The following is a 12461-nucleotide window of genomic DNA, read 5'->3' on the forward strand; positions in this document are numbered from 1 at the left end:
GTCAATAAGAAAGGATTTCTGTCAATACTCACGACTTTTGCATCCCATAGCTCGACATGACAGCCCACCAGGTTTGCGCCATTCACCAGGTCAGAGTGACCAGACAGACAGTGCAAGTCATATCAAAACACCAAGGTCGGTCACACATCTGTGATTCTGCCCGGGACATTACTCAGAGAGTCTGGATGAAGGTGTATGTATTCCTATCATCAGTAGGATTACGTGACTTTCGCCTAAAATATACATTTGCGGGTTGACTCGTCTAGATGCAGTGAGCAACGGCTTGTATCGCCGGCCAACTCGAGGGCTTCCGTGAGTCCAGAAGTCCAAGATTTCCAACAACAATACCTATAAATACTATGAGATTCTCCAACCTCTTCTCTCCCTTTTTATTTTCACTCACAACTAACACACATACATTTGTGAACATACAGAAATCAACATCCATACAGGCACCCACATTTAAACATAACAACAATACATAACAGCCATCGATATATAGCCAAGATGACAAACATTGACAAAAAGTCCTCCATGCCTGAGACCAACAAGTCTTCAGGCGAGTCCTCTACCCAGAACAAGAAGGATAGCTCCCTCGCCTACGGCACCTGTCAGATCCACGGCTTGGTGGCGTTAACTCCTTCAGGCCAGTGCTCCAAGTGCAAATTTCTTAGGCCAGCCTAGGTAAAACTCTTGGGCACCTTGTCTCTCCAGCGCGCTGTGGCCAGGTAGCTTGAAAAAAAAGGGAAAAATGATGGAGCATGTCGTGATAAGCGTCTTCTTCTCTTGAGCTCGCTTGGGTGTAAACTCGAGAAAGGGCATAATCAGTCAAGAATATGTAGAGAGAACCTATAAATAGCACAGGCTCAAGCTGATGGGCACACTGGACATGAGGCAATAGAAATTGACTACATTCTGCTAAGACAATTCTACGACACTTGTTCATGCCCCTTTCATATGATATTGTCTCGGAATTTTGTTTTCCACTTGTGATGTGATATGCCAGAGTGCTTCCCGAGACTCAAGAATGGTGTTCCTGAAGTCTATACTGCGCGTCCAAAGCAAGGTAAAACGGTTACAATGTGCTTCCTGAGCTTACAAGTGATCCGTCAAAGAAAAGAAACGTTCATCAAATAAGTACAATCAAAAGTCCTAGAATCTGTGTTTTTACATGTTTGTCATGTCCTACCAAGAAAGTATACTCCAGGCCTCTCCAAATCCCCCCCCCCCCCTGTCAAAGTTCCAGCCTTTCTGGATAGCAGAGCACTTAGTCCCAGTGATAGGTGATGTTGAGACCAACACTCGGGCCCTGCTCCTCGCAGGTCGTGTTGAGCGCCAGGTTCTGAGGCGCATCCCACTCACCGCCTGTGCAGGTGCTGAACTGGTCGCCGTCCACACAGAGCAGGTAGCCATCCGTGCAAGGGCTGTCCGGCGAGGTGGTGCCCGATGGGGAGGCTGTGGAGGCTGTGGATGATGCAGCTGCAGGTGGTGTCTGGTAGGCAGGCACGCTGTATTGCGAAACAGAAGATGATGCGGCTACACCAGATGGTCCCACCAGTGTTGAGGCCAGGGTGGTGGGAAGGGCGGTGGCAATTCCTGTGGCAGTGGCCTGTGTCGTATAGGCCGTGATGCTCGAAGAAGAGGAGGAAGAAGGACCAGCTCCTCCATAAGAAGGCACAGCAGATCCCACCACCGTGGCAGCAGTAGTCGCAGCAGAAGGCTGGCCAGTGGCAGCCCCACTCGTCCCCGCCGAAGCAGCACCGCTGTTCCGCGGGTTGCCATCACAGGCCTGAGGGAACAAATTGTCCTGGCCGTTGGGGTAGCTGACAGAATTGCCAGGGTAAGGATAGGCGATGGCCACCTGCTCGTACAGGGCCTCAGAGGTAGTACAGCCATTACTGGCGCTGCCAATGTTGGCGAGAAACAGATCCGGGTACGTCGTCTCGGCAGTCCTGGCCTTGGTCCTCTTCCTCGCAGCCTCCTTCTGGGCCCTTCTCAACTTGGTGGTGTCGTCGCCGTCAGTGACCGTGACAGGCGCACAGTTCATGTAGAACTCAGGCGACCCGGCGATGCGGTTGACCCAGGTCCAGGCCCACGTATACGCACCAGGAGCAAAGTCGTCTGGGATGGTGAAAGTATACGTATCCGGGTCCTGGCCTGGCTCGAGGTTCCCGGTGACGTTGGCCTTGGGACAGCCGCCCTCGATGGAGTGGATGACCTTCCAGACCGAGTCCGTGGTGGGCGTGTGGCCCTCCGTCAGGGCAAACTGGCAGCTTCCGCCGCCGTGCACCGCCCAGCCGGCGAAGGAGACACTCTGCTCCTCGCCGATGGCCATCTCGGTGGCCGTGCCGTTGATGACGAAGGCGTCGCCCTGCGGGACCTTGCATGGGTAGTCGGAGCCGTCTGGGTTGAGCGGGTTTGTGGGGCCGTACTCATCCCAGTTATATGGGGTTGGGTTCACGAGCTGGACATGGCGCTTATGGATGCTGCTCTCTGCGCCGGCGAGAAGAGGAGTGGTGAAGAGTAAGGCGGCCATGATGGCCTTGCGTGCTGTTGTCAGGCCCATCTTGAAAGTCGACGTTCCTCTTTTGTGTTGTATGTTTGGTGTAGCTGCTGTGTCCAAGTCGGCTGAGACTTCCTGCTCAGAAATTTATAAGAGAGAGTGACTGTCGTGAGAGAGTGATTGTCTTTCCGTTGCTGTTCGTTGCGAGAGACCGGACTGGGTTATGTAGTGAGAAAGAGTGGACGCCTACTATCTTATAGACAGGATGGCCAAATGAACAAGTTGATTGTCCCTCTCAGGAAAAGGAGGAGCGACACCTGCGCTGTCGGAGTGGAATGTGAAAAGATTGTAAAAACAGCTCGGCTGTCTATAAACAACATAAGTGTTGCGAGATATGGGACGAAAAGGATGGAATAGAAGGCAGTGAGTGTGTGGAGAACATAGTGGTCTTGTTTCAAAGAAGAAAACAAGAAACAAGTGAAGAGAAAAACTCAACCTGGAGTAATTCATTCACACACCAGAGAAAATAAAGAAAAAATAATCACTTGTCCACCAAGACCACCAGCAAAAGGGCAAATTTGTTCACACAAAGGGATCGCGCTCTCGAAAATGCCGTCGTTGTTTCGAGCCGGATGCCTGCATGATCAATGTCTCGTTCTCATTCGCCGTGTTGTGGGCCGTGGGAGGCGTCGGAATAGGGGCTCCACGCCCAATCAATCCCTCGAATCAGCCGTCCCCCTTTCGTGGCGCCCATCATCTGCTGGCGCCACCCTTTTGGGGCGGACCGTCAGACCACACACACAGCAGCAGAAAGAAGGATGCGACACTGCCTTTACTTACTCGCTTCTGTACTTGTAGAAGCATTACTGCGGCAGAAGAAGCTTGCTTGCATTAGCTTGCGGTACCTGCATGAAACAACAGCCCGATCGTTTCTTCCTCGGTCTGATGGCGAATCTGGAGGTTTTAATCAAAGTTAGGATCCGAAGGGTTTAGGATCCGTAAAGGAATAGATTAGGCTGCTCATTGCCTGTTAATTGTATTATTGACCGTTCTCGTGTTATAACTGATGAATCGGTTCAACACATCCTCCTCAAAATGAATCCTGCCACTGTACGTACCATGGGCCGCCCCTGCAGGTCAGTCGGCCTGCCTGCTGGACATTCTACAAATGATGCATGAATTTAGGCCAAGGAGCTGACACTCTAAAGAAGGAGCCTCCTTTGCAAAAGGCCTATTAATTCAGTACCTTGACTCAACCCGAGACTGATGGCAGGACGCAGGGAGGCGAATGCTGCATGCATGCACCGCCAACAGTCGGAATTAATCAAGATCTAATCATATTTAGCAATTCCGAGTCGATCAGACAGCTCACAAGGGAACAGTCACATGGAAAAGATTTGTGGAAAACTCATAATTAGGGCACAGCCGGTGCGACCACACTAAGGATCGCTTTTGCGATAAGCCCGTATTATTCGGCATCTCAGCGTGGCAGAGGTCATTATTTATTCTTTCGAAAGCTCCTCCTCGGAATTCCTTGTGACAACCTCGGACTGTTGGTCTATACATCCACATTGAAGCACAAGCATGTTCGTCCAGAAACACATATCTTTGTGTGTCTTCCTGTGGATTCGACTGGCTTAGTGCGATGTATGTCTTGATATGATACCAAGGGAGAAACTGACATAAATACCAATAAAATCAGCCGGACTTTCGAAATTGCACTCTCAGTGGCGAAGATGATATATATATATATCCAAAAGAATTCGTCCTATCTTCATTGTAATGATAGAAAAGCAAAAGCCAGACATCCCATTAGAATCGCCCTGTGGGTGAGCAAGTAAGGAGAGCCAAGCAGAAAACAATATTCAAAGAGCAGACATACCGTGCTCTCGCTAATGAAGCGATCGTGTTGGCTGAGTAAAGATCCGAATACATCGCAAATTTAAGATACTGCTTAGCTTTGATCTCTGCTGTATACGTCGCCTGCTCTCTCAAAGTTTGCAACACTCAAGTCTCTTTCTCAAGCCCCCCCTTAGACTCTATCACAGATTCTGCGATCTGACCTTCCATCCTCCATGCCTATACTCCTCCACCATCCTCTTCCTAGCGCCCTCATCCCCCTTCAACACAAAATCCAACCAGTCCACTGCAGCCCGCCCAAATGTGCCTCCCTTCTCATCCTCATCATAAAACGTACCCATATGACCAACATCTAGATTCCCCATCCAAGCTGGCAAATCCCCAGGCAATAAGTCCCAGTCCATCTCGGCATTCCGATGCGCCAGATCCGCAGGACCGCCGATGAAGAAAAACACCGGCACCGTCAACCCTTTGACCTGCTCCACCTTGTCCGCCGGCCGAAAGATCAACCCCGAGTTGAACACGCCGACCGTCTTCACCCTGTCTGTAGCCCCCTCCGCCTTGGCTTTCGCCCTCAGCACTGCTGCCGCGGCATACGCATCGATGGCTCCTTTGCTCTGCCCCGCCAGCGCAATCCGCGACCCGTCCACATGCGACCTGACATCTCCAGCATCCAGCCGAAGCCCCTGCTGCTGCTGCTTCTGTTTCGCCTCCGCACCAGCCACCCAGGCCACAGCCTCCAACATGGCCCCCTCGTCCACCTGCTGCAGCCTCCCCAGGCCAGACCACGTCCCCTCGTCCCCAGGCCCGCCGTTGGCAATCACAACATACCCATGCGAGGCAATCTCCCGCAGGAAACAGCCAAACATCAAACCCCAGGCCAGCCCCATGCCGTTCGCCCACACGAGCACAGGGAGTTTCTCATCCTGGGCCAGGGCGCTCGGGTGGGGTGTGTAGATGGTGTGGTTCGGGAGCGTGGGGTGGACGAGGTAGGACGCGGGGCCGTAGATGCCGCTGCCGCCTGGGCCGAGGGTTCGGGAGGTGAAGAAGTGTTTCGTGCCTTTGTGGAAGGCGGAGGCGAAGTCTGTGATGTTGGTGAGGGAGGAGAACATTGGGAAATAGGTTTGTGTTGGATGTGAAGGGAAGGGAAAAAGTAAATGCCCAGTGTTTATCAATGTTCAATTTAGGGCACAGGCTTTAAGGTTATATGTATGGAAGGGGGTCCTGAAAACTGGGGCTGGGTTATCCAAAGACGAGTTCCATGCTTCTAGCATTGTGGGGTCGCAGTGCATAATAGAAGACCTCCTCTCAAGCCCTGATATGCCTGGGCAAAAGAGCGTTCGGCGGGTATTAAAAAGGATAACGTCACAAGCGACCCACACAAAACAACATACTTTACAAAGACGGAAACACTTGAATGTCGGTTCAAAAGAGTGCAAGAAAGAGTAGTGACTTTCCTTTCTTTTATAGGCCTTAGGATGGAGAAGAGAAACAACCCATAATAATCCGTTGCCATTTTTTCGTAAGGACCAAGCAGATTCGGCTCATGGCATCCAGTCCATTTCCACCTCATTACTGCACCAGATCAGACATTCCGCACAGGCCCAGAGTCCCTCCTCAACAGCGGATTCTCGATCAACGAGTTCTTACACTGCCTGCCTTCCAGGAAATCCTCCAGGTTCCTCAACGTGCACTCGGCAATCTCGGTAAGCGCCTCCTTGGTGAAGAAGGCCTGGTGACCACAAATGATGACATTGGGGAACGTCATGAGGCGCATGAGGTCGTCATCCTCGATAATGGAGTTGGAATGGTCCTTGTAGAAGATCTTACCCTCCCCCTCGTACACGTCGAGGGCCAGGCCAGCCAGCTCGCGGTCCTTCAGGGCTCGGATGACGCTCCTGGTGTCGATCAGGGCACCGCGGCTCGTGTTGATCAGCATCGCGCCCGGCTTCATCTTCTTGAGCGCCGCGCCGTTGATGATGTGCTTGGTGTGGGGCATGAGAGGACAGTGCAGGCTGATAAAGTCCGACGACGAGAGCATTGTGTCAAAGTCCACATAGGTGCCATATTTCTTGAACTCGTCGTTCTCGTACGGGTCGAACGCCAGAACCCTGCACCCAAACCCGTTCATGATCCGGGCCAGACACACGCCGATCTTGCCCGTCCCGCAGATGCCTACCGTCTTGCCGTGCAGCGTCGTCCCCAGCAGGCCGTCTAGGCTGAAGTTGCCCTCGCGCACCCGGTTGTACGCCCTGTGCGTCTTGCGGTTGAGTGTCTGGATGAGCGCCACCGCGAATTCGGCCACCGCCTCGGGCGAGTAGCTCGGCACGTTGGCCACGAAGAGACCCAGTGCCTTGGCCTTGTCTAGGTCGACATTGTTGAACCCTGCGCAGCGCAGCAGGAGGGCCCGGACGCCGTTCTGGTGGAGGGCCTCTAGGATGGGTGCCGAAAGGTCATCGTTGACGAAGGCGCACACGGCTGTAGACCCTGCTGCCAAAGACGCAGTGTCTGAGGCGAGTGGGAAGTCGTGGAAAGTCAGCTGGATCTCGGCAGCTGTACTGTCGTTGGAGGACTTGCGCGCTTCACAAGCAGCGGTGAGGTACTCCTTGTCGTAAGGATGCGCGTTGAAGATGGACAGTAGCATTTTGATAGGTAGTCAGTCGCCCTTGAATTGTAAGAGGTTGTAGGATTCTTGCAAAGAGACAAGCTTCAGGTCTCTTTGCTTTATAGTAAATGGTCTGATAGTAATGATGGTTCGATGTTGTTCTTGAACGGAATGCAAGTGACGTAAGGCAAGGACGGGAGGATCCGAGATGTCTCTGAAACCTTTTTTTTTTTTTTTGGTTCAGGGAAAGTTCATTATTGCGCGACTAGCCTTGGTGTGCTCCTTCTCAGCTCTTCCTTCTGCCGATGCACTGCGGACTCAGCGTAAGCTTTCTAGGTAAGCAATGTGACCACAGAAAAAAGAAGAATAACAGGGTTGTGCCAAGCATGCACAGCCCGAGCTGAGTGCTCCAGAACGTTATGAATCCGTCTTGGCTGTGGCCATACAGGGGAAGCAACCAAGGGTGAGAGTTTGACGCCTTATCTTGGCCTAATCAGGTATTCTGCAATTTCAGTCTCGAAAAATGTATATAGAAAGTTAAAGAAAACAATTAAGTTGTCTGGAGTAGGCAGTGATGTAGTATGGAATGTAGTCATAAGGCCTCCCAAGTATTGAAATATGTAATAAGAATGACCCATCCAGCGGGAAGAAGTCATCCATTAATATAAATCTGAAACGAGGCGTGATCTGATCGCATATTAGATATTTCGACTCAAAAGAAGGATTCGCTGAAATTACCCTATCTCTCGCGTGTAAGATCGAGTGCGCTATAGCCTTCACCAATGTTTTCGAACAAGAACAAGTTGCCGAGGCCTTTGAACGAGGTTTCTTCAAGCAGGATCGAGATGATTAGCATCATTGTGACTTACTAGACATGTCGAGAGACGGTTAGGGTCTTGTATTTGCTTGAGTGACAACCCAGGGGCCAGTCTTGGAGACAAGTGATTAACTCAATTCTCGTTCTTGATCAATCACTTCCACTACTTTGTCCATCGCCTCATTGCCTGAACAAACAGCCTACCACCTTTATTCAACACGACCATCAAAGCAGCCGATAGCCATCATAAATCACTACCATACCATCCTCGTCAGTCACAAGAAAATCTCAAGAGAACCAAAAAAAGAAAATAAAAACTCACCTGCCGCACCCCTCCTGATGCCACTCCCAATCCACATGCCCGAATTCACCCAACGATACCTTTCATCCCCTGTCTCCAGCCTGACAAACAGCCGAAAGCGGTACTCGGACGGATCCACCTTGTCGCCCTCCACAGGGTCCAGCAGTCTGCTCAGCACGTCCGCCGGGCCCGTCCTCCACCCTTCGGTGCGCACCATGATGTGTGCTGGCTCCGCATCGTCTGTCACGAGGAGGTACCGCGTGTCTACGAATGTGGACTTGTCTCCTGTTAGGAGTTGGGCGTCTTGGCCGCCTGGCTGTTTTTCATGGCTCGGAAAGTTTGGTTTTGTTTGTTAGTTCAAGTTGTAATTGATCAAATTGATCAACGCTGAGAGCAATAAACGAGCAGGAGAAGGGAGAAAGAACAAACAATCGAAAAGGGGAGGGAAAAAAAAAGAAAAAAAAAGAAAAAAAAAGGAAAAGAAAATTGACGCACCACAATCTTGCCCCGTCCCCAGGTGGCGCTCCAGTCCCCTCCACAGACGCCAACCCAGTTCCGCTCACCCCAGCAGCTCTGGCCCAGCGAGACCTTGCGCTCCAACCTGGCCGACAGCCGGAAGTCGTGGGCGAGCCGGGGCAGCGGCAGGTCAATGCTCTGAGCGAGACTGGCCGAGGGAAGGCCGGAAAGGATCGCCTGTGTCTCTTCGCCGGATCCACGTGGATCGTGACCGTCGAGCTGCTTCTGCTCCTGCTTTTCTTCGGTCTTGGATGACAGGACGGGGAGAAACTCGTCGCCTCCTGCGGCAGTGGGCGGTCGTTGGGCCATGGCGCGGTCAGGAGGGAGGGAATTGTTGCACTGTGGTAGCGTGAGGCTGTTCGGCTGGTAGGAGAGTTCTTTGTATAGTTGGTGTAGCTAATGCCGGAGCGGGAAGGGAAAGGTGACGTCGAGATACTCGATGGTCACGGATTATTTATGGTGGATCTCGGCAGTTGACCGCAGCGGGCCTCGGCACGGAGAGCCCACTTTCACAGTATATTGTCATTCAATGTATTAAGTTACCGTTTTCGGACACAGGCAAAGACAATCGTTGAGCCTCGAATAATAGATATTGAGGAAGACGAACAGGTGCAGCGGTTCATTATTGGTCGGTGTCGAGCCATGTTACTGGCACTCCTCTAACTTGTAGCCACTTATATTTACTGTACGACAGTCTGGCGTCTCTGCAATTATTTGGGCCCAACTTTGCTGGCACAGGTTCCTTTGGATATCCTATTTTAAGGTCGTGTGATCCTGTTCAGTGCATAGTTTGTGAGGAATGATCACTCAAATAGTCATATATTTCCTCGACTATGAGTTCCATCAGAACTCTTCATGTCACACACACATGTGTACATAAATCTACCGAGCCCTCCTCTTCCTCCACCCAAGACTCGTCCATCCGTTTAATATCACTCGAGGAGATGTAATGCTGCACCGGAACCTCTTCTGTCCTTGCCAACCTATCATACAACCATTCCTCGGCTTGAATCCGCTCCTCGGAAACCTTCATCAAATTCCAAACATGCAGCAACCTGCATCTCTCTCTTTCCCCCGTCTCTCCTCTCCTTTTGTCATACAAGAACACAAATCTGCAATGCCTAAAGCATCATGTCACGAACCTCCCTAATTTCTCCTTCGTTCCGCTCCCCGTGCCCAGCTGTGCACCGTCCCACATACCTGTCACCATCGGGATCCGGCATGAACGCATCCTTTCTTATATCTTAATACTTCAAGAGGATGATCCTACCACCCGCCTCCATACCGTGAGATCTGTACAACTTACTACCACCGGATGCCACCAGATCGATTTACCGACCTGCCAGCTCCAGCGATGGAGGCACCCTCTTTGTAGTAGGCACCACTACATCGCACACCTCGTGTTCCACCCGTCCCCTCACCTGACCTCTTGGGCCCCCTTTCAGACCAGCCTTTCACCAGAACATCCTCGGACGAGGTTCCCTCTTCCTTACAGAGGCTCTCTCGAGTCTGTGTCGTGTGTTGTTAATACTCAAAATTCTCGGGAGACTTGGCCGGCGTTGCATCAGACTTGGTGAGGATCGTGGCTTATTCGAGATAGTTTACAACGACAAACAGACGTACAAAATACAGCAAATTTATGCAGACCCACCCTTTGATCACACAATGTTAGCAGAAAATCATGTATTGGTATCAGAATGTCTTTCAAAGTCACCCCTACTATCATCGTAACCTATACCAGAACGCTCAGGCTAAGGAAAACGTATCAAAGAGAGGAGACGAGAGATGAACGCCACCTGCGCCAAAGCTGGAATAGAAACCTTATGAAGACAAGATCATTCCCTTTTTAGTATCCTTCCAACAATTACACTCATTTGGATATGAGAAATTTCTGGCAGGTTTTCTCCCGGCTTGTAAGGGAAAAGAAAGAAAAAGAAAACAGTCGGGTCGTGGGACCTTGTGGCAGACGCAGAGGCTACCATTTACTCCAGGGGAAAAAAAAAAAGACGACCACTCCCTCCTCCTAAGTTGTGTATAAAAAGTCAGGCCGCATGTCACCCATGGCCTCGACCTCAGGCTCCGATTTGCCCTCAGCCCAGCCGTCCCGCTTCCCCTGCAGGCGCTTCTTGTTCTCTAAGCGCAGCAGGAGGGTCATGAGCAGCGAGCCGCCCAGGAGAAAAAGCACCATGTAGGCGAGGATGGCGCCGTGGCCCTGGTAGTAGCGCGGGGCTTCGAAAAAGATGTTGGACGAGACAATACCGTTGAGGTTGCCCCAGCCGATGACAAAGCCCAGGACGACGCCGCGCTTGTAGACGCCCTCAATGTTGTTGGCCATCCAGCTGATGGTGTTTGCGATGCATGGGTAAATGCCCAGGGCGCCCAGGAAGGTGCCTGCGTACTGCACAGCGGCGTTGCTAGAGCCGATGAGCATGCTGAAGCCCACAATGCCCAGGATGGAGACGGCGATGTTGCAGAGGCCGCGGGTGCGGGTGCGGTCGGCCACGAAGCCGATAGTGACGGTGAGGACGGCTGCGGCTGCGTAGGGCGGGACAGTGAGGAGCTGCGACTTGACGGTCGAGCCGCCCGAGAGGCCCAGGTCTGCGACGATGCTGGGTAGGAACAGGCTGAAGGCGTAGAGCGGCATGTCGCAGCCCATGTAGATGACCATGCCCAGCCACATCTTCCAGTCGGCCAGGGCCTGCCAAAAGTATCGCATACTGAAGTCCTCGTGCGAGGCTGACGACTGCTGGTCCAGCTTCAGGCGACGGATGACGCGCGCGCGGTCCTCGGGCGACAGGAACCGGGCCACGTCGGGGAAATCATGCACCAGCCAGAAGGACACGACGCCAATAACGATCGTAAGGAGCCCCTCCAGGATGAAGATCCACGCCCAGCCGGGCCGTCCACCGATGCCGTCCATCTTCTCGATGGCAGCAGCGAGAAGTCCACCAAACGAGCCAGAGAGCGCGGCAGCCGAGAAGAAGATAGCCTAGGTGGATGATCAGGGCCCTGAAGGGATAGACAGGCAGAGAGAAGGGGAGACAGGGACGCTTACTGCTCGAACGCCAAACTCAGATCGCTTGTACCAGCAGGACAGGTAGTAGTTGATACCAGGGAAAAGACCCGCCTCCGTGAGGCCGAGAAACCAACGAGCAGCCATGAGACCAGACCAGCCCTTGACGAAGCCCATACCAAGCATGCAGCAACCCCATCCAATCCTAGTCCACAGGCGTTAGCACCTCTCCCCGCCCCAGATAAAGGGCTGTCTGATGTCTTACATGATGAGTGGAATGAACCTGGACGGCCGGAGCTTCTTCAGCAGGATGTTGGTGAGCGGCTCAAAGACGGCATACGAGACAAAGAAGATGGTCAGGCTGGCGTTGTACTGAGAAGTGGTGATTCCAATGCCAGCAGGGGGAGCAGCCACGAGGCCGGCGATCTTGGCATTACCGATATTGGTACGGTCGAGGAAGGCCATCAGGTACAGGAGACAGAGCCAGGGGATGAGGATCCAGTCGAGGCGCCAGACCAGCTTGCGGTCGATGACAGCCTTTTCCTGGTCCGATCGACCGGCATCTGGGTCTTCGGGAAGGTCTCGCAACGTGCCGACATAGTTCTGGCGCAGCTCAGTGGCCTTCTCGGTATCGTTGTCACTCATCCTGTTCTAATTTGAGTGGTGGTGGTTGTTGTTGTTGTTGTCGTCAGCTGTGGTTTTGAAAATGGTTGATATGACGGTTTGGGACTGCCAATGGTGAGGTCTGGTGAGATTCGAGACAGAAGGCTGTGTGACGTTGTCAATATCAGTTAATTGCCAGACAACTTTGCAGCAGAGAGAGAAGGGCAGGCCAGTCTTGAAGAT

At 52.3% G+C, this 12461-nt stretch overlaps 5 protein-coding genes across 5 annotated transcripts; all 5 read right to left on the reverse strand.

Annotated features, from left to right (window-relative positions):
* Window positions 1-1825: 1825 nt before the first annotated feature.
* On the reverse strand, window positions 1826-2536 carry M406DRAFT_263380 (uncharacterized protein; the record flags this gene model as incomplete). The annotated part of the gene is made up of 2 exons (XM_040917587.1): window positions 1826-1952; window positions 2001-2536. Coding segments are annotated over 2 exons (663 nt in total), but the record flags the coding sequence as incomplete, so codon positions are not given.
* A 2009-nt stretch (window positions 2537-4545) lies between these two features.
* On the reverse strand, window positions 4546-5475 carry M406DRAFT_263608 (uncharacterized protein; the record flags this gene model as incomplete). Its single annotated transcript, XM_040917602.1, has 2 exons — window positions 4546-5020; window positions 5108-5475. 2 exons carry the CDS (start codon window positions 5473-5475, stop codon window positions 4546-4548), a joined length of 843 nt encoding a protein of 280 aa, XP_040773656.1.
* Window positions 5476-5948: 473 nt separating this feature from the next.
* On the reverse strand, window positions 5949-7007 carry M406DRAFT_341851 (uncharacterized protein; the record flags this gene model as incomplete). Its single annotated transcript, XM_040921709.1, has 2 exons — window positions 5949-6916; window positions 6950-7007. 2 exons carry the CDS (start codon window positions 7005-7007, stop codon window positions 5949-5951), a joined length of 1026 nt encoding a protein of 341 aa, XP_040773657.1.
* Window positions 7008-7901: 894 nt separating this feature from the next.
* Window positions 7902-8780, reverse strand: M406DRAFT_323653 (uncharacterized protein). Its single transcript, XM_040919796.1, has 3 exons — window positions 8582-8780; window positions 8108-8402; window positions 7902-8039 (listed from the first exon to the last, which is right to left on the reverse strand). Exons 2-3 carry the CDS (start codon window positions 8301-8303, stop codon window positions 8011-8013), a joined length of 225 nt encoding a protein of 74 aa, XP_040773658.1. The 5' UTR covers window positions 8304-8402; window positions 8582-8780; the 3' UTR covers window positions 7902-8010.
* A 1845-nt stretch (window positions 8781-10625) lies between these two features.
* Window positions 10626-12260, reverse strand: M406DRAFT_264108 (MFS general substrate transporter; the record flags this gene model as incomplete). The annotated part of the gene is made up of 3 exons (XM_040917635.1): window positions 10626-11591; window positions 11658-11820; window positions 11881-12260. The coding sequence occupies 3 exons, from the start codon at window positions 12258-12260 to the stop codon at window positions 10626-10628; spliced, it is 1509 nt and encodes a 502-aa protein (XP_040773659.1).
* Window positions 12261-12461: the final 201 nt, after the last annotated feature.

This window comes from Cryphonectria parasitica (genome assembly GCF_011745365.1).
Source record: "Cryphonectria parasitica EP155 unplaced genomic scaffold M406scaffold_7, whole genome shotgun sequence".
Classification (NCBI taxonomy): Eukaryota; Fungi; Ascomycota; class Sordariomycetes; order Diaporthales; family Cryphonectriaceae; genus Cryphonectria; species Cryphonectria parasitica.

Bases quoted from the DNA above. Each gene is read 5' to 3' on its own strand.
- M406DRAFT_323653 (XM_040919796.1), bottom strand. From the start codon at position 8,303: ATGGTGCGCACCGAAGGGTGGAGGACGGGCCCGGCGGACGTGCTGAGC. The intron at 8,040-8,107 runs GTGAGTTTTTAT...ATGGTATGGTAG, and splicing joins CATCAGGAGGGGTGCGGCAG to TGATTTATGATGGCTATCGG.